The following is an 18,123-nucleotide window of genomic DNA, read 5'->3' as shown; positions in this document are numbered from 1 at the left end:
AGTGTTCCGGATGATTTCAGAGAAAACCGGGGTGCCGGAGGGTTATCGGAACCCCCGGGGAGAAGTATTGGGCCACATGGACCTTAGTGGAGAGAGAGAGAGAGTACCGGCTAGGGCAGGCCGCGCGTCCCCTCCCCCTCTGGTCCGAATTGGACTAGGGAAGGTGGGCGGCGCCCCCCTTTCCTTCTCCGTCTCCTCCTTCCTTTCCCCCTCCTATTAGGAGTAGGAAAGTGGAGTCCTACTCCTACTAGGAGGAGGACTCCTCCTCCTGGCGCGCCGTGCAAGGGCCGGTGGGCCTCCCCCTTGCTCCTTTATATACGGGAGCAGGGGGCACCCTAGTACACACAAGTTGATTATTCCAAGCCGTGTGCGGTGCCCCCCTCCACCATAATCCACCTCGATCGTATCGTAGCAGTGCTTAGGTGAAGCCCTGCGTCGGTAGCAACATCATCACCGTCATCACGCCATTGTGCTGACGGAACTCTCCTGTGAAGCTCTGCTGGATCGGAGTTCGTGGGACGTCATCAAGCTGAATGTGTGCTGAACTCGGAGGTGTCGTATGTTCGGTACTTGGATCAGTAGGATCGTGAAGACGTATGACTACATCAACCATGTTCTCATAACGCTTCCGCTTACGGTCTATGAGGGTACGTAGACGATACTCTCCTCTCTCGTTGCTATGCATCACCATGATCTTGCGTGTGCGTAGGATTTTTTTTGCAATTACTACGTTACCCAACATTTTCTGAGGGTCTTTTTACACCACCGTTTGCGATTATTGCATCGCGCACAGTTTTGTAGAAGGGTCTCTGATCATAGTGTCGTGTTAGTAGCATCCTGCAGTAGTGAATGGACGTCCATATCGATCCCTATGAATACATGAATGACCATTGAGTGAACCTTTGGTTATCATGTGATGTTCCCTTTGCTCTGCGATACTTTACAAAACCCGATGTGGGATGTATCAGTATCATCTTGATTCATCACCATGCTCGTTGTACCGATCTCCTTGTTACCGATTTTGTTCTTCTTTCTCGTTGACGTGTTCCAGCATCCCCATGATGTAGTCACTTGTGTCTAGCCAGACGATTATGGATGCCGTCACACCGAGAGGGCCCTAAGAATATCTCTCCATCATCGGAGGAGCAATTTCCACTCTTGAGCTTCCCTTGTGAAACTTTATGATGAACCTATAAGTTGTTGTTATGATCCTCGTGTTATAGATGACATTTGAGCAAATCCAAAGTCCACCGTACGGTAATAAGTGACTACGATACTCTCATGGTCTAAGAAACTAAAACAAACGTTAACACTCCGTGTTATAACAATTGATTTCCGAAGATATTATCTCAAAGCATAACAAACAAGTTTGGGTCGATTCAATATGATCGTTCTTATAACGTCATACTCTCCAAGTTGTTTTAGGACTATTGTTACACTTAACAACATCCTAAGATCCGGAATCACAAACAACACTTAAGCTAGTTCTAGAGGCGAGACTAGGAATCTTATTTTGCCGTTTATCATTCCTCACGTGCATATGAGTTTTCCACTGAATCGTATATTCCAAGATCATAGCAGTTATAGCATAGAATATAAATTCTTAATTATCAACATGGAAATATAATAATACAATATTATTGCCTCTGGGGCATATTTCCAATAGGCATCTCCAACACTGACCCCCAAACCGCCCGCATACATCCGGACCCCGAAAGCCATCCAACGGTGACCCCCATCCGTCCGAGGAGCAGTATGGACCATGTTTTTCCTACAAACCGAAACCAAACGCGAGGAAGGGGGATTTGCGGGGGGTACGGACACGAGACACATTGGACTCTTGCACCAATGCCCTCCCAAAAGGAATGCAGAGCCCGCGCTTTTGGAGCACCACCCACTGTTTCCACGCCAAAATCCCCCACTCTCTTCTTCCATCCCGCCGTTCTCCACCCAATTTCCACCCTTTTCTCCCACTTTCTTCTCCACTCCTTCCGTCGATGCATGGAACTAGACGAAAACCTATCAGAGATGGAGGTGGTGGAGGTGTAGGAGGATCCGAGCATCGTGCTCACCTGGAAGATCAAATCGGTGACACGACAAAATCGCCGCATCAAAATGAAGGCTACAAAGGATGAAAAGCTCAGAAACTCGCGTTAATCGAAGGCTGCAAAGGAGGAAATGCTTAGGAAGCAGAAGGCTGGTGGAGGGTGTGCTGATGGCGTCCGTGGCGGTGGGCGTGCCGGTCGCGTACATGGGAGGTCGCGACCAGGGCCGTGGAGCCTTGATGATGTCACCCATCGTCCAGACACCGTCATGGTCAAAGCATCACAAGGCTCCATACTACTATGCCGCCAAGGAGCTCGGTAAGTAGTCCAAGGCAACCGCCGCTGGGCAAGTACCTTACGTCATCCACATAAATGCGGTGACACTGTTCTTCTTGGAGTATTCTTCGCCACAGTTCGTCCAGGCGTGGACGGCGAGCGGGGAGCAGACGGGTGCCTTCATGCTGTTCGTTGCCATGCTTAAAGCGAGGGAGAAGGTGTACGCCAACGTGGATATGGAGATGTTCTACATCATCCACGACAGAGGTAGAGAAGGAGGAGGTTATGAGGAAAGGAAGGTGGAAGACTCGGATCCAACCCAGCCAAGCAACTACACCCACAGGCAACATGACTAAACCCAGACCGGCACGCAGCAATCCTACGCTAGACCGACATGGGTGCACAGCAGAAGGATCGGGGCGTGATTCGATGAAGAAGGGTAGAGGATAAAGTTTGAACATGCGGGAGGAAGAGCTGTTGTGTGATGCATGGTTGGATGCTAGCCTCAATACGATCCATGGCACAGAGAAAAAGGGCACTACTTTTTGGGCCAACATTCACACATGATTTCATGAACACAAGCACTTTGCTCCCTACTTCGATGCAATCATCCACAACCGTGAATTGAAGTCCCTCAACCATCGATGCTACACAATCCAAGAGGCCATGATGGAGTATTGCAACCACCTGGCACATCTCATCGCACGGTGGCCTAGTGGTGCGCAAACACCGAGCAAGTAAGTTCATTTAGTCGGATATGCATAGTTTACTTCATCACTAGCCGGATATGCATAGTTTTGTTGATTATTAGTTGGATATGCATAGTTTTGTTGATCACTAGTCGTATATGCATAGTTTTGTTGATCATTTGTTGGATATGCATAATTTGCTGCTCACTGGCCGAATATGCATAGTTTTATTGATCACTAGCCGGATATGCATAGTTTTGCTGATCATTAGCCAAATATGCATAGTTTTATGGCCGGATATTCATAGTTTTGTTGACAATGTTTATTTTGTAGACTTCTCGTGCATGTACGGTGTTCAAGAAGTTGGAGAAGAAAAACTTCATCATCATGCATTGCTGGTTGAAGTTGAATGGACAACCTTAGTGCAACTTATACATAGCCAAGATCGCCACCCAAGCCATCGAGGAAGAAATCAGTGACCCAACCGACCCAACAAAAGAACCGTCCAAGAAAGTTAGAAGAGGGTTTCGGGGAAAGAACCTCGAGGAGAAGAAGGCGATGCTCGAAGAAAAGAAGGTGAAGATCACAACCAATGCGGAGGATGCCAAGATGTTGTCCTTGAATTTGGAGTCTTTGGATGCCGATGCAAGAATGATTGTGCAAGCCGTCCACTATAAGATGTTAGAATAGTAGAAAGATGAGTTGGAGGTAGTGGACGAGGAGGAGGTGGCGACCGAGAAGGAGGCGGAGGCTGCATATGCGGCAGCGACGACACCTTGAGCGTGGAGTCTTGGATTGTCAATCCGGCAGGGTAGAAAATGTCAAGCTTTTTGCATGGACTGTCGGACTGATATTCTTTTGTGATCGGGCATGTAAAAACTTAAGCATACTTGCCTCTTTTTGGTTGTGACCGAGCATGCGATCCCACGCCGGTGTGAACCGGCACGCTCTATGGATCGAACTTTGTTTGAATTCTAGATTGTCCTTTACTGACAGATATATAGCTTTGGATAACCGGCTCCCGCATTCGTGTCCGCTGACTGATCCCCCTGTCCGCGGGCAGATGTGGGAGGAAATTTACGGGTGCGCGTTGGAGATACCCTAATATCCTTTTTTACATCTAAAACCCCTCTTTATTCACTGGACACCAAGGTTACTTCATTGATAAGGAGAGGGATTAAATCTACTGGACAAAAAATGAAGTATTAGGGGTAGACATTCTTGCTCATCTTGCTAGATCATGCGCTACAATGTTCGCCTGTTTAGGACAGGTTCATAAATTACATGAGAAATATCAATGAATATGTAGTAGCAATATTCGAAAATTGCAGTTGCGGCACCAGCGAAGGAGGCGCCTTCTTGCATTGTACTAATCACATCAATATTATCCGAGTTGATAACCAACCTATTGCAACCAACAGTCATTGCTAAATTCAGTCCAAACTGAGAGCCATAGCTTCATCCATAAAAACATCTAAGCATAATTCAATATTCTCATTTGCTGCCGCAACGAAATTACCTTTGTCATCTCTAATGACTACACCAACTGCCCCTTGAGTGAATCAGGGTCAAAAGATGCCCTAACATCCTTACACAAGGTGCTGGCGTGCAGCGTAGAAGTTTCTAAAGAGGGCCGATCACTTTTGTGGTACTCTCCTTTTTCAAATGTGCCAGAGGTGGCGTTCGTACTTACTACCTCCGTCCTGGTTTACTATTCTGCATCATATTTTGGGTTAAAGTTTGACCACGTATTTAACTTGTAAAATTTGAATGCATGGCATAAAAAATTATATCATTGAATTCATATTTGAATTTAGTTTCCTATAACATTATATTTTTGCTATATATAAGAGCAACTCCAATGGGACGACCATTTCGTCCACCCTCGTCCGTTTGGGTCGGCGCGGACAAAAGTGGCGGCCGAACGCGTCAACCCAAACGGATGCGCGTCCGTTTTTCGTCCGCGGGCAACCCATTCCAGGCCCATTTTTTAGCCGAATTTGCATCGGCGCGGACACGAGAAGGATGCGCGCGCCTACTCCTCTCCCCAGGCCTGCATGTCTGTGGCAGCCACAACCATTTCCCCCAATTTTTCCCAAAAACGTTCCCGCCAGCGCGCGCCCCCACCCCCCAACCAGCAATGGAGGACGCCATCGACCTCGACCTCGACCTCGACGCCGCCGTCGGCCTCGCCTCCCTCGCCTCGTTCGGCATCATCGCCCCCTCCGGGAAAGGCAAGCCTCGTGTGGCGCGCAAGACCGCCGCGGCGACCAAGCCGAAGAAGGCGCTGACGCCCGAATAGCGGGCAAGGGAGTCGACCAAGAGAAAGGGTCGGAGGCACGCCGCGGACGCGAGGGATGAGGCCGTTGCGCAGGCCGCCGCCGCACAGCAGGAATTCACCAACGCCCGCGTCACCGCTGCAACGAGGGAGGCGCTCTACATGCTTGGGGTAAACCCTAGCCAGCAGAGCCTCGTCCAAGCCGCCGTCGCCGCGGCCAGCACCGGCTCGTCGGTGTTTCCTCGGATGGTGATGCCCGACTCACCCTGCGCATCGGCTTGCAACCTGGTCCCCGGCTTCCACGTCTACCCGCAGGCCTCCCGCCTCTCCGGGGAGTGCTCACCCGACGTGAGCGTGGTCGCGCCTTCCACGCCCGCGCCCATCGACCTCAACGCCACCCCGGTGGTCGATGGCTCATCGTCCGGCGGCACGAGGAAACGCGCACGACAAACGCCGGCCGGTCTCCGACGCCCGCAACCTGTTCGAGGAAATGCCGTCTGCCGTCGACAAGGACTACATGCAACACCTCATCTTCGAGGGTGGTGCGCCGGGCGCTGGCTACGATCCCGAGGAGACACAAAGCCAGGACGGCTGCCGGGCGTTCACGCCAGCCGCTGGCTATGATCCCGATCAGGCGGCCATCATGCGTGATCAGGTCGGCATCGACCTGGACGGCTTCCCCCTCGACCACGAGTTCCCGGACGACTATGGGCTAGAGGAAGAGGACAAGTGCGACATCGAAGTGGAGCCTTTGTTCGAGGACGAGCTCGCCAACCAAACCGCCGGTCCCAAGCCGAAGCGCAAGAGCAAGCGCACGAAGGCGTACACAGCTGCCGAGGACAAGCTTCTTTGCGAGTGTTGGCGAGACATTGGACCAAACCCAAAGACGGGCGTCGAGCAAAAGCATTCAACCTTTTGGACTCGTGTGCACCGCGAGTTTCATGAGCGTAAGAAATTTCCACCCTACCAATTTGTGAGCACGCGCGGGTGGGTCTCTATTTCCAAGCGGTGGAGGGTGATCCAACAAGAGTGCAACAAGTTTTGTGCCACCCTTGAGAGTCAAGGCCCGCCCCGTGAGCGGCATTGGTGTGCAAGACATGGTATGATAGCAAGCAAGTCGGCCTCTTTTGTGCCATTAAGATCATTCTTTTATGTCTTCATTTGCTATCACTCGCCCATATGCTTGCATGGAAACATTTTGTAGACATTTCAAGCTTTGGAGGCATTCAAGGTTCAACACAATGGCAAGTTCTTCAACCTCTCCCATTGCTATCGGGTCATCAAGGACGAAGAGAAGTTCAAGGCACAATATGTCGTGCTCAAGGCACGTGGGGGGAAGGGCGCCGTGGAGGATGTTGGGGAGGGCGAGCCGACACGACCGCGGGGGAAGACCAACTCCAAGAAGGAGGACAAGCGAGATGCGGCCACCAACGCCTTGATCGCAAGCGTGGACGGCATGATGAATAAGAAGGACTCAAGGGAGGAGGAGCGCCGGCGTTTTAAGGCGGAGCAAATGGATGCTTTCATGGAGATCCAAAGGAGGAGGCTTGATCTTGACGCCGAGAAGCAAGCCAAGATGTTCGAGCTCGAGACCGAGAAGCAAGCCAAGATGCTAGAGATCGAGGCCGCCAACACCAAGACAAAGGCGAAAGAAGTGGCTCTTGCACGCATGATGACCGGGGTGGAGATCATGGAGGTGGATCTCAACTCCTTGTCGCCAAGGAAGAGGCCGTGGTTCGAGAAGATGCAGGCCGACATGCTCAAGTTCCAGGACGAGTGATCTATGGTGTCGAGGGCCATCTTTTTGTATGCCGGCAGGTGTGCCGGCATGACCACGGGAGCCGCGATGGCGTGGTCGAACTCCAAGTCCCACCATTTTTGTGTGCTGGCATGTGTGTCGGCCGGCTGGCGAGTGCGCCAGCATGAACTGTGGTATTTTCTGAAGCCGGCATTGTATGCCGGTGCTGGCATGGTGCCGGCATGAGACATGGCCGCTGGCATGATCGGCCGCGGGCCTTTTTTATTTAAAAATTGAATGCGGACATGAAATGGGTCGGCGCGTTGGGCGCATTGCCGACCCAAATGCAAAACTAGACGGACGCCGGGCGAGCGGCCGACCCAAACGGACAAATGCGCCGTCCCTTTGGGTCGCTCCATTGAAGTTGCTCTAACATATATTTTATTATTTAAAATCATGGTCAAAATATGACCAAAATACAAAGAGACTAGTAAACCAGGATGGGATAGTATAATAACTGAAACAGTGGCCCTTCACCGCAGAATTAGCAGTAGTATTAAATTTCCCACGACCATGCATTTGGTTGCTCAGTGCAGCCTGCCACGTTCACGTGTGAAAATATTATCGCCGCGGAGCAGTTTGTCGCTATAGGCAGCTAAACTGGGGCTAGGCCGTTCAGCTCCATGCATATCTGATCGAGCCTTCGGGTGACAGAATCAAATGATTTTCGCGACGCCAAAACGATGCCCGGTGATATCGTCGCACGCTTTTCACGCCGGTGGCTCCGTCGCTCTCCCTGTTGGAACGGACGAACCACGGGAAATAATGCTGATCGGCAGTGGAGAAAGGAAACGTGCTCAATTGGCCAATTAAGCCACTGATGATAGAGACGGAGAGTTATCGATCAGCGCTCACGGGACCATGGCTCCGTCTCATGACCGGGTCGACGAATGCAACGTCGGTGCAGTTAGTAGGTCAGAGTCTTTATTGCTTTTTTAGAGAGATTAGTAGGTCAGAGTTAGGACATGCTGTTGACGGGGTTTGTGTCTTTTGCACATTGGAGCAAAGGCGTCTCTTGACAGGAACGCCTGCTCCTCACACAGAAAGCCAGTGAGGCGTGCATCGGACTCGCACTGAACTCGTGGGAGAAAAGGCCCGGGCAGAGCCGCAGGACAAGCAAAGCACATTGATGAAAAGACGCAAAATTCTGACACTGGACTTGCGAGATTGCTTAGCGCGGTGTGCAGAGGGGAGCAAAATAGTGTTTGACAAAGTTAATTTGGTGACCCTAGGATAGGGTTTCGAGTCCACATTGTAATCCTGAAGTAAGCATGCGGTTTAAAACTCAACCCTGAACTTCAAAACCGGTCAACGTAAACACCAAAGTCATGTCGATCAAGTTAAGGGTTGAGTTTTAAACTATGTGGTTAGTCCAGGGTTATAATGTGAACTTTTCTTCCAATTGAAAGCCAATGATTTTGTAGCTACTTCCCGCAAAAAAAAAATGATTTTGTAGCTACTGCTATAATTTATTTATTTATTGTCAAAAGGCTAGGGTATGGTTTACTCTAATCCTCAAATTGAAAGAAATCAACAATTTACTCATTTTTTCACTCCGGAAAAGCAAGATAACATCAGGCTTGTACATAATGTGAGTAGACAGTTGTATTACTGATCGGAAATGGGAGGCAAGTGTTGCATAATTCCATTAGCGATGACGTTTGGGAACATCATGTGCCTCAATGTATTCGATGTTGGGATCAAGCTCACGCTGACAAGCAGGCCCCATTTATGAAATTCAACATAGTGTGATAAATCAGGTATAAACTGGAGAAACACAACATCAAATGGGGCACAATGTGGTTAAATTTCCAAAATGGGGTACTTCATGTCATTTTTCTAGACATTTATGAAGTACAAAGTATAATTCAGATGACACTCAAAGTACTATATGAGATAAGATATTCGAAAGCCTACACTATTCGCAGTTTTCTTGAAACACTTGATTTCTAGTCAGATTATTAATCAGGCCCAAAAGGCCAAAAGGAACGGCTCTCCCCATTTGTCCTCCCCAAATTCAAGAATGCCCATCCATGTAGATCACAAAACATCTCACATAGGACATCAAATATAGATAGCACAAGTCATACAAACGTCATAGGGCAGGACAAGAGAAAGTCAACACAACTAGGACATGACAAGGCATAGTTCATACAACCAGGACAAACTAAAATATATTATGTTTTTTCTTAATATCGTTGACTTTCGCCTCTAATCATTGTGATGCACACGATCATCTTTGTTAAAAGATATCATAAATTCAAGTTCTAGCCCAAAGTAGACAAAGAAATAATACTAAGAGAACCATACTACAACCGGCCGGTAATAAGATTACATGACTCAACTTAATAATTTGTTGCTGACAGGCCAACCAAATCGGTGGGATAAGTCATGTGCGACTGTCTCTAAACACTTGGATCAAAAGGCCATTTGCTCCTGAGCATCCACACGCTGAAATAATGGCCACCTGTGAATCCATGATGTAGCTTGAAGATGACCTATAATTTTTTTAATATTTTATCTATTAAAGACACGGTCATTCCCGCAATTTCAAATTGCCCATAATAACACACATACTCCCAACCCGATGTGTCCTTTGAGTTTTAGTTGAAAAACAGTCAACCAGCAATGGACCGTATAACAAATTAAAGTGGCAAATGGGAAAGACAAAAAGAGATGTTGAATAGTTTCATCTTGATCACAAAAGCAACATTATTTACAACCCTGCCAGTTTCTTTTCCGTAGATTATCTTTTGTAAGGATAACCTTCCGATGCAAGAACCACATGAAAACTTTTATTTAGATTGGTAGCACTAGGAATATAATAGGAAAGAAATTCACCAGTGTAATCCCCTTTCCCTTTCCTCCTCCTCCTCCTCCTCCACCTCCTTCGAAGTGGAAGTAGAGATCAAAGGGGTGTAGGGATTATCGCCAGTGCTGTTCGTGGTAATCCTTTAGGTTGAAGACGGCTCTGGCACCCCGGGCTTGCTCCTCAACGAAAGCTCGGGCTCGGTCATTTTTCTTGGCTTTAATGTGCGAGGCTTTGATGCCCGCTTTAAGAGCCTTGGCATTGGGGCATCAAATTCTTTGAGGGGTCAAAAGAGCAATCATTGATATCGCGGACCACTGGTTGACGTCGTCAGATGACACGACCAACTGGGAGGAATAGGACCTGCCTAGCGAGGTAGACGCACCGCGATAGTATAGCCGCATGCGTGGGATACCCGTGTGGATGACTCTGGGAGGGCGGAGTAGCTCCCGGTGTTAGTGGCGAAGCCAGCCTCAAGAATCTGTCGAGTCATTGCTAATTTTTTGAAAACAAAAATTACAATATACAATAAATATACAATGGTTTTTCTCTATTTCCCTCAAAAGTTGTGGGGTCAGCTGACCCCACAGCCAGCACATAGAAACTCCACTGGCCGGCGTCACCACTTCTCCACCGACGTGGGGTCGAAGTGGACGAGCTGCTCGATCTCGGCCTGCACCACACAAGGGGCAGTGGGAGAAGACCCCCGCTGGCCCACAATGTAGAAGACATGCTCAAAATGCGCTAAATGGCGAAGACCGAGAAAGGGGGGGCGTCTCGACCGGAGGCCAATCTGCTCGGTGATTTCCTTTATCCTTCACCGTGAGGAGGTCTGAGTCGATCCCATCGTCTGATCAGGATCCGAACATGTCGACGGGGATGGCTAGGGTTCGCGGTGGGGCCGGGACGGGAGAGGAGAGGAGAGCGAAGCAAGTGTTGGGGTTATGGTTTGCAGCTAAGGTTTTGGTGGGGGTTGTGGGGTCGGGTGGGCCAGGCCTGTCCACACCGACAGAGCGGGCAATTTTGAATAGTCCCATACCCGCCCAATGTTTTGGGTGGGTTTCAGGCGAGACCATCTGGAAAACTAAGGACGACTCAGAAAGGCCTGTTGGACTGGTGTTTGCAATGTCATTTCGAACGAATGGGGGCAATTTGGGGTTGTTCCGTTGAAGATGCTCTTAGATGTATATCACTTAGAGCGACCATGATGAGGTACATGAGATAAAACACAAGACAACATAAACAAATATGTACAAGCAAACCAAGGAAGTGTTTCGCATGAAGGACAACAATAATCGCTAGATAAATTTTAGTCCGGTCGCCTCCGGCTGCCATCTTGGCACTGAAAGGTGAGAGGATCTTGGAGCTTCAAGAGCTTTATGTTGTTTGTCAACGTTTAGTGGTCATCGTATTGTGTGAGGATAAAATTACTCTCATTTTTTTGGCGGTGCCATGAATTAGAGAGTTTGATGTCCTCCCGTATTTGATTATTCGAATATGATGAGTTTATGTTAGTGCGTCAAGCTCTTTTTGATAGTTTAATCCTTTGTCTAGGTGAAATCTTTTATCGATACTATGGTGAAGATGTTGTGATTCGGTGATCTATACTTTTGGGAGGGGTCATCCTGGCCCAAATACGTTCATCGATCAAGCCTTCCCATCTTTTGGATGAGCGATTCAATGCCGCTTTCAAAGTTATTGGTAATGTTTAGGGCATCTTCAATGCAGACCCCTCAAACCACCCGCATCGTTTGGACCGTGTTGTCCGAACAAGGAAGCCGTCCAAGGCGGGCATGTATCAATCCGCGGCACGGTCCGAACATACTCTCTCCCGCAAACCGGAGACAAATGTGGGGGCTTTGCGGACGTCCAGACACCATCACGCCCGCTTCTGACCACACTCTCCCACCCAAACCCCCTCCTCCCTCGCCCCGCGCTTTCTCGCTCGACGCTTGCTACCCGCATTCATGCCGCTGTGCACGCCGTTGTGCATTGAAGGTGACTCAGGGAGGACACGACCTCTCACTGCCTCCGCCATTGAAGCGGCGCTCCGGCCAAAGGCGCCGCCCGCTGCACGTCGTGGTGAACACACCTACTCGCCGCATTCAAACGCCTCCATTAAACCAGCGCGGAAGCCGAGAAACCTATTGTTGGGAAACGTAGTGATTTCAAAAAAAAATCCTACGCACACCCAAGATCAAGGTGATGCATAGCAACGAGAGGGGAGAGTATCATCTACGTACCCTCGTAGACCGTAAGCGGAAGCGTTATGACAACGCGGTTGATGTAGTCGTACGTCTTCACGATCGACCGATCTAGCACCAAAGGTATGACACCTCTACGATCTGCACATGTTAAGCTCGGTGACTTCCCGCGAACTCATGATCCAGTAGAGCTTCGAGGGAGAGTTTCGTCAGCATGACTTTTGTGATGACGGTGATGATGATGCTACCGGAACAGGGCTTCGCCTAAGCACCGTTACGATATAACCGAGATGGATTATGGTGGAGGGGGCACCGCACACGGCTAAAATATCAATGATCAACTTGTGTGTCTATGGGTGCCCCCCTCCCCCGTATATAAAGGAGTGGAGGAGGGGGAGGGCCGGCCCTCTCTATGGCACGCCCTCTAGGAGTAGGATTCCCCCTTCCAAGTAGGAGTAGGAGAGGAAGGAAGGAGGAGAGAGGGAGGAAGGAAAGGGGGGCCGGCCCCCTTCCCAATTCGGATTGGGCTTGGGGGGCGCGCCTCCCTCTTTTCCCTTCCCTCTCCTCTATTCCACTAAGGCCCAATAAGGCCCATATACTCCCCGGGGGGTTCCGGTAACCTCCCGGTACTTCGTAAAAATGCCCGAACCACTCGAAACCATTCCGATGTCCAAATATAGGCTTCCAATATATCGATCTTTACGTCTCGACCATTTCGAGACTCCTCGTCATGTACGTGATCAAATCCAGGACTCCGAACTACCTTCGGTACATCAAAACACATAAACTCATAATACCGATCGTCACCGAACGTTAAGCGTGCGGACCCTACGGGTTCGAGAACTATGTAGACATGACCGAGACATGTCTCCGGTCAATAACCAACAGCGGAACCTGGATGCTTATATTGGCTCCTACATATTCCACGAAGATCTTTATCGGTCAAACCGCATAACGGTATACGTTGTTCCCTTTGTCATCGGTATGTTAGTTGCTCGAGATTCGATTGTCGGTATCTCAATACCTAGTTCAATCTCGTTACCGGCAAGTCTCTTTACTCGTTTCGTAATGCTACATCCTCTAACTAACTCATTAACTGCATTGCTTGCAAGGCTTATTGTGATGTACATCACCGAGAGGGCCCAGAGATACCTCTCCGATAATCGGAGTGACAAATCCTAATCTTGATCCATGCCAACTCAATAAACACCATCAGTGACACCTGTAGAGCACATTTATAATCACCAGTTACGTTGTGACGTTTGGTAGCACACAAGGTGTTCCTCCGGTATTCGGGAGTTGCATGATCTCATAGTCATATAAATATGTATAGTTATGGAGAAAGCAATAGCAACAAACTAAACGATCATCGTGCTAAGCTAACGAATGGGTCAAGTCAATACATCATTCTCTAATGATGTGATCCCGTTAATCAAATGACAACTCATGTCTATGGTTAGGAAACATAACCATCATTGATTCAACGAGCTAGTCAAGTAGAGACAAATTAATGACAATTTGTTTGTCTATGTATTCATACATGTACTAAGTTTCCGATTAATACAATTCTAGCATGAATAATAAACATTTATCATGATATAAGGAAATATAAATAACAACTTTATTATTGTCTCTAGGGCATATTTCCTTCACCTACTCCGGCCAAATGTCCGTTCACGAGCGGGCGACATTAAACACAATGGTGGGCAAGCTCCTCCCGTCCACCCGCTATTTAAAGGAGGCCAGGCACCGGGAAAGAATCGCACCACTCCACCGCTCCCATTTTCTCCACCCTTCTTCCGGTTTGTATCTACCATGTTTATATGAGATCCTGTCGTGTTTGCATGAATTTCTTCCAGTTGATTCATAAAGTGTTTGCAATGTATGCAGGCAGCGTTGGATGGCGGCCTTCCGCATGTCCGCCGACTCCCCCCTCCCCCGCGGGTTCGCGGACGAATGCGGGGGGAAATTTGTAGGTTGCCGTTAGAGATGCCCTTACGTGAGTGAAAGAATTACAACATCATTGTTGCAGTCCAATTACATCATCTTTATTATAGTCTTGTAGATATTTTTTCAGAAGAGATTGGTACCATGAAGATGTGTCCAAAAGGTCCCACTGTAATTGTAAGTCATCGGAGTTATTCTGTATTTTCTTGAATCTTAAATCTAAATCAATATACCAGTAATAGTTATGCGTATGGTTTAAATTACGTGTGTTATGTTTTGGGAAAAAAAATTAGAGCAACGGCGTTTTGATCCTGTTACTGCAAGATTCCTCCTTCATGTTGGCAAGATTAGCATGTGCCAGGAAGGAAGTGCTACTACTTGAAGCCGAATGGTTCTGTCAGCATTACGGCGACAGGCACAGCTACCCTCTATGCACGCATCTGCGTCTCGTCTCATTCGATGTAAAATAGAAATCACGGCCGCACAAGGCACAAAGATTCGTGCTTATCTGCATCACGCAAATACGACCTCTCTGGATAAGATTCGCCGTTTGATCGACCACTCCACCCTGCGTGCGCACGCCGTCCTTCGGCATCCGCGTCTCAGCCTCCATGCGAAACAAGCTTGGCTTTCTGGTGGAAAAAAAAAGTTCCACCATAAAGCCAAGCCGGATTCGCGGCGCGAGCGTGCCGCTCAATATCCGAACTCGACGTGGCGGTGGCGGTGGCACCTCGGACCAAAACACCCGCAGGCGGCACGCTTGCCCATCGAAGCGATCCGCGCAAGCGTATCTTATCCACGGTGGAATTTGTGCTGCGACACGCATTTCTTCCGACTTGGGCACGTCTGCAATTGGGACGCATGCATGCAACGAAACCAGTGCGTCTCGTACGGGTCCCGGAACCACACTCCGAAGACGATCACATTTCTTGCCTTGCTCCGTTTCCCTTTCTTTACGCTTTTACAATGCAAAAACGGGGCATCGGTGGTTAGTTCAACTGCGCAATGGAAGTGGCAACTAAAGTACTCTATATGATTTGCAATTGCCGCAGTGCAAGAAACGCTAAAAAGAAACCCGATTCTTTCTTTCCGACGAGAACTATTCTGTATGATCAACATGCCACTCTCCATCGGCATATGCCCCTAAAATGGTGCTAAGATATTTCTACGTCTTGCAACTTGCCAAAACGGTGAACTATTCTTTATGCACTTGAGCGAAGCATCAGCTAATAGCGCATGAATTCAGGATCTATCGCAGCACGAATAGCTGGATTTTTTTTTGGTAAAATGCATAGATATTTTATTGAATTTCATGTCAACGTTTTGGCCGGTTCGCCGAAATGCAGATTGAAATCACTAAAAGTCGGTAGTTTAGTTGATTATAATTCTGCCCGAAATATTTTCGAACCCAAAAGCTACTTGAATACTAAAATAACTGAAATGTTTTGACTGAAAGGAAATCAGTTTGGTGCCTACCAAAATGACTGAAATTTCAGTGAGTTCGGACAAACCTCACTGAAAGTGAAAAACCATGATTCTTTAGTGCTACCAAGAATCAACATTCTGAATCAGATTCTTGTACAAAACCACAGGACAAGCCACAGCTTCCGAAATGTAACACAGTCAATCAAATGGATCCGGAAGCAGGTGATGATAGTATATCCTTCTTCCCCTGAACCTAACACCCCAAGGCCCACAAAGCAAAAGTATTTTCCCGCGCCGTTTTAAAATTCCTCGCCATGACGCCTTAACTTGCAACACCTCCAACTCAAAATGGAATGTTAGAACAACAGAAGGAGCGATGTTACGACATCCACTGTGGGGAGCCATCTGCTTGCTCGCCGTCTCGCTGGTCCTGTGCACAGACAAGCTCTGCACGGACGCCAGGCCGTCCGCCTACGCGCTCCTGGTCGACGACGACGACGACGAGGAAGACGGCGGCGACGGCTCGTCGTCCTTCTCCTTCTCCTCCCCGCAGGCGACGCCGGACGAACTGGCATTCGGGTTCTACGACGGGACATGCCCCAACGCCGAGGCCGTCGTCGCGTCCACCGTGCGGGAGCTCTTCGCCGGCGACCCCAACGTCGCCGCCGCGCTCGTGCGCCTCTTCTTTCACGACTGCTTCGTCCACGTACGTACAAACTGAACTCCGTGCCCCGCAGATCAAGATATCTCTTCTGCCTGCACGCGCACGCTCACGTACGCACACGCCAAGACGCTGTGCTCTGTTTTCTTTTCGTCCCCGGACGCGCGCATGCAGGGCTGCGACGCCTCGGTGCTGCTGGACCGGATCGGCGGCGGCGGCAAGTCGGAGAAGGACGCCGCCCCGAACCGCTCGCTGCGAGGCTTCGGCGCCGTCGACAAAATTAAGGCGAGGCTGGAGAAGCAGTGCCCGGGGACCGTCTCCTGCGCCGACATCTTGGCACTGGCCGCGCGGGACAGCCTCGTACTCGTGGGCGGGCCGACCTACCCAGTACTCACTGGCCGCCGAGATAGCGCCGGGAGTTTCTACGACGACGTGAACATCCCGGCCCCGAACGCCACCTACGCCATGACGCTCAGCGCGTTCGCCCGCCGCGGCTTCACCGAGCGCGAGACCGTCGCGCTCTTAGGTCCGTCCGTGTGTCCGTCCATCGGAGCTCCCTGCTGAACTTACTACACGCATTTTATGTGTTAATTGATTGATTCTTCTGGACTCGACCCGCTTGTAGGAGCACACAGCATCGGGAAGGTGCAGTGCAGATTCTTCAGGGACAGGATCTACAACTTCGCCGGGACCGGCGAGCCGGACGACTCCCTGGACGCGGACATGGTCGGCGAGATGCGGGCCGTGTGCAGCGGAGACGGCGCGGCGCCGATGGAGATGGGGTACTACCGGCAGGGACGGGAAGTGGGGTTCGGCGCGCACTACTACGCGAAGCTCCTCGCGGGGCGGGGCATCCTGCGCTCGGACCAGCAGCTCACGGCGGGGAGCACCGTGCGGTGGGTGCGCGCGTACGCGTCCGGGCATCGCGGCGAGGAGGCTTTCCGCGAGGACTTCGCGCACGCCATGGTTAAGCTGTCCGCGCTTGCGCCGCTCACAGGGTCGGCCGGGCAGGTCCGGATCAGCTGCTCCAAGTCCGTTGAGTAGGAGCCATGAGGGCTTTTTGTCAGCGCTAGGGATTCTAACTCGGTCTCAGATTGGATCACATACGAATTGTAGCAAGGTTTACGGTGGTTCATAGGATTCTCGCCGGCGAGCTCGTCTCCTAGCTAGGTCTCTCACGGTCTCACTCTCACCTACTCCTTTGCCACACACTTCTGTCAGGGCAACACGCTTTCGTTTTTTTTAAAGATAGCTCAAGTATGACCTCCTACACGCCGCGCGTTGCGTCCAATACCAGCAGTCCGCACAGAGCAGCCCGGCTGGCAGTAAGCCAATTGGAGCATGGAGCGCATACTGTGCACTCAGATTATATATAGCCTGATTACTGTAGTGTGGGGTTGTCTAAAAAAATATTACTTTTCCCTCAATTTTTTTTACTTTTCCCTGAAAAAAAAGATTACTGTAGTGTGGGTGCAGAAGAATGTGAACATTTTTTTAGCAAAAAGTGAATATTTTATTAAACACTAACATTTTTTAAATTTTCTGATCAATTTTAAAAACCTTGTCCAATAATATCGAACAACATTTGAAAACTTTATGAAATTCTTAAACATTTTTTAAATATGATTTTTTGAATATGTGAACATTTTTGAAATTCTGAACAATTTTACATTATGAATAGTGTTGAAAATCCCGAACATTTTTTGAATCGGTGATCATTTTTTTAAACCGGAATTTTTCTTGAAATTCTAAAAAATAAAAACATGATTTTTTTTTTAAAAAAATGTCATTTTTATTAAAGTGGCATCACTCTTATGAAATCATGATTTCTTTTGGTGAAGAATGGAAACAAATAAAAAAAGAAGCAGAAAAGACGAAAAAGGAAAATAATAATAAAAAGAAAACAACAAAAGAAACAAACAAAAAGAATGGTCCAGGGCTCGCACTGAGTAAATGCTAGAAGTGGGCCGACCCATCTCTCATCGCTCACA

General features: G+C 49.0%; 1 protein-coding gene across 2 annotated transcripts; it reads left to right on the top strand.

Moving 5' to 3' along the window:
* The first annotated feature begins 15,670 nt into the window (after positions 1–15,670).
* On the top strand, positions 15,671–17,381 carry LOC123058450 (putative Peroxidase 48). Of its 2 annotated transcripts, none has more exons than XM_044481170.1 (3): positions 15,671–16,177; positions 16,307–16,658; positions 16,758–17,381. In XM_044481170.1, exons 1-3 carry the CDS (start codon positions 15,848–15,850, stop codon positions 17,174–17,176), a joined length of 1,101 nt encoding a protein of 366 aa, XP_044337105.1. In that variant the 5' UTR covers positions 15,671–15,847; the 3' UTR covers positions 17,177–17,381. The 2 variants fall into 2 exon arrangements, with proteins under 2 accessions (XP_044337105.1, XP_044337104.1); XM_044481169.1 differs by having other exon boundaries at positions 16,262–16,658.
* Positions 17,382–18,123: the final 742 nt, after the last annotated feature.

The sequence above is a fragment of the Triticum aestivum genome, chromosome 3A (genome assembly GCF_018294505.1).
Source record: "Triticum aestivum cultivar Chinese Spring chromosome 3A, IWGSC CS RefSeq v2.1, whole genome shotgun sequence".
NCBI classification, from domain to species: domain Eukaryota; kingdom Viridiplantae; phylum Streptophyta; class Magnoliopsida; order Poales; family Poaceae; genus Triticum; species Triticum aestivum.
Note: the sequence above shows the minus strand (reverse complement) of the source record. Positions and strands in the feature narration are given on the sequence as shown.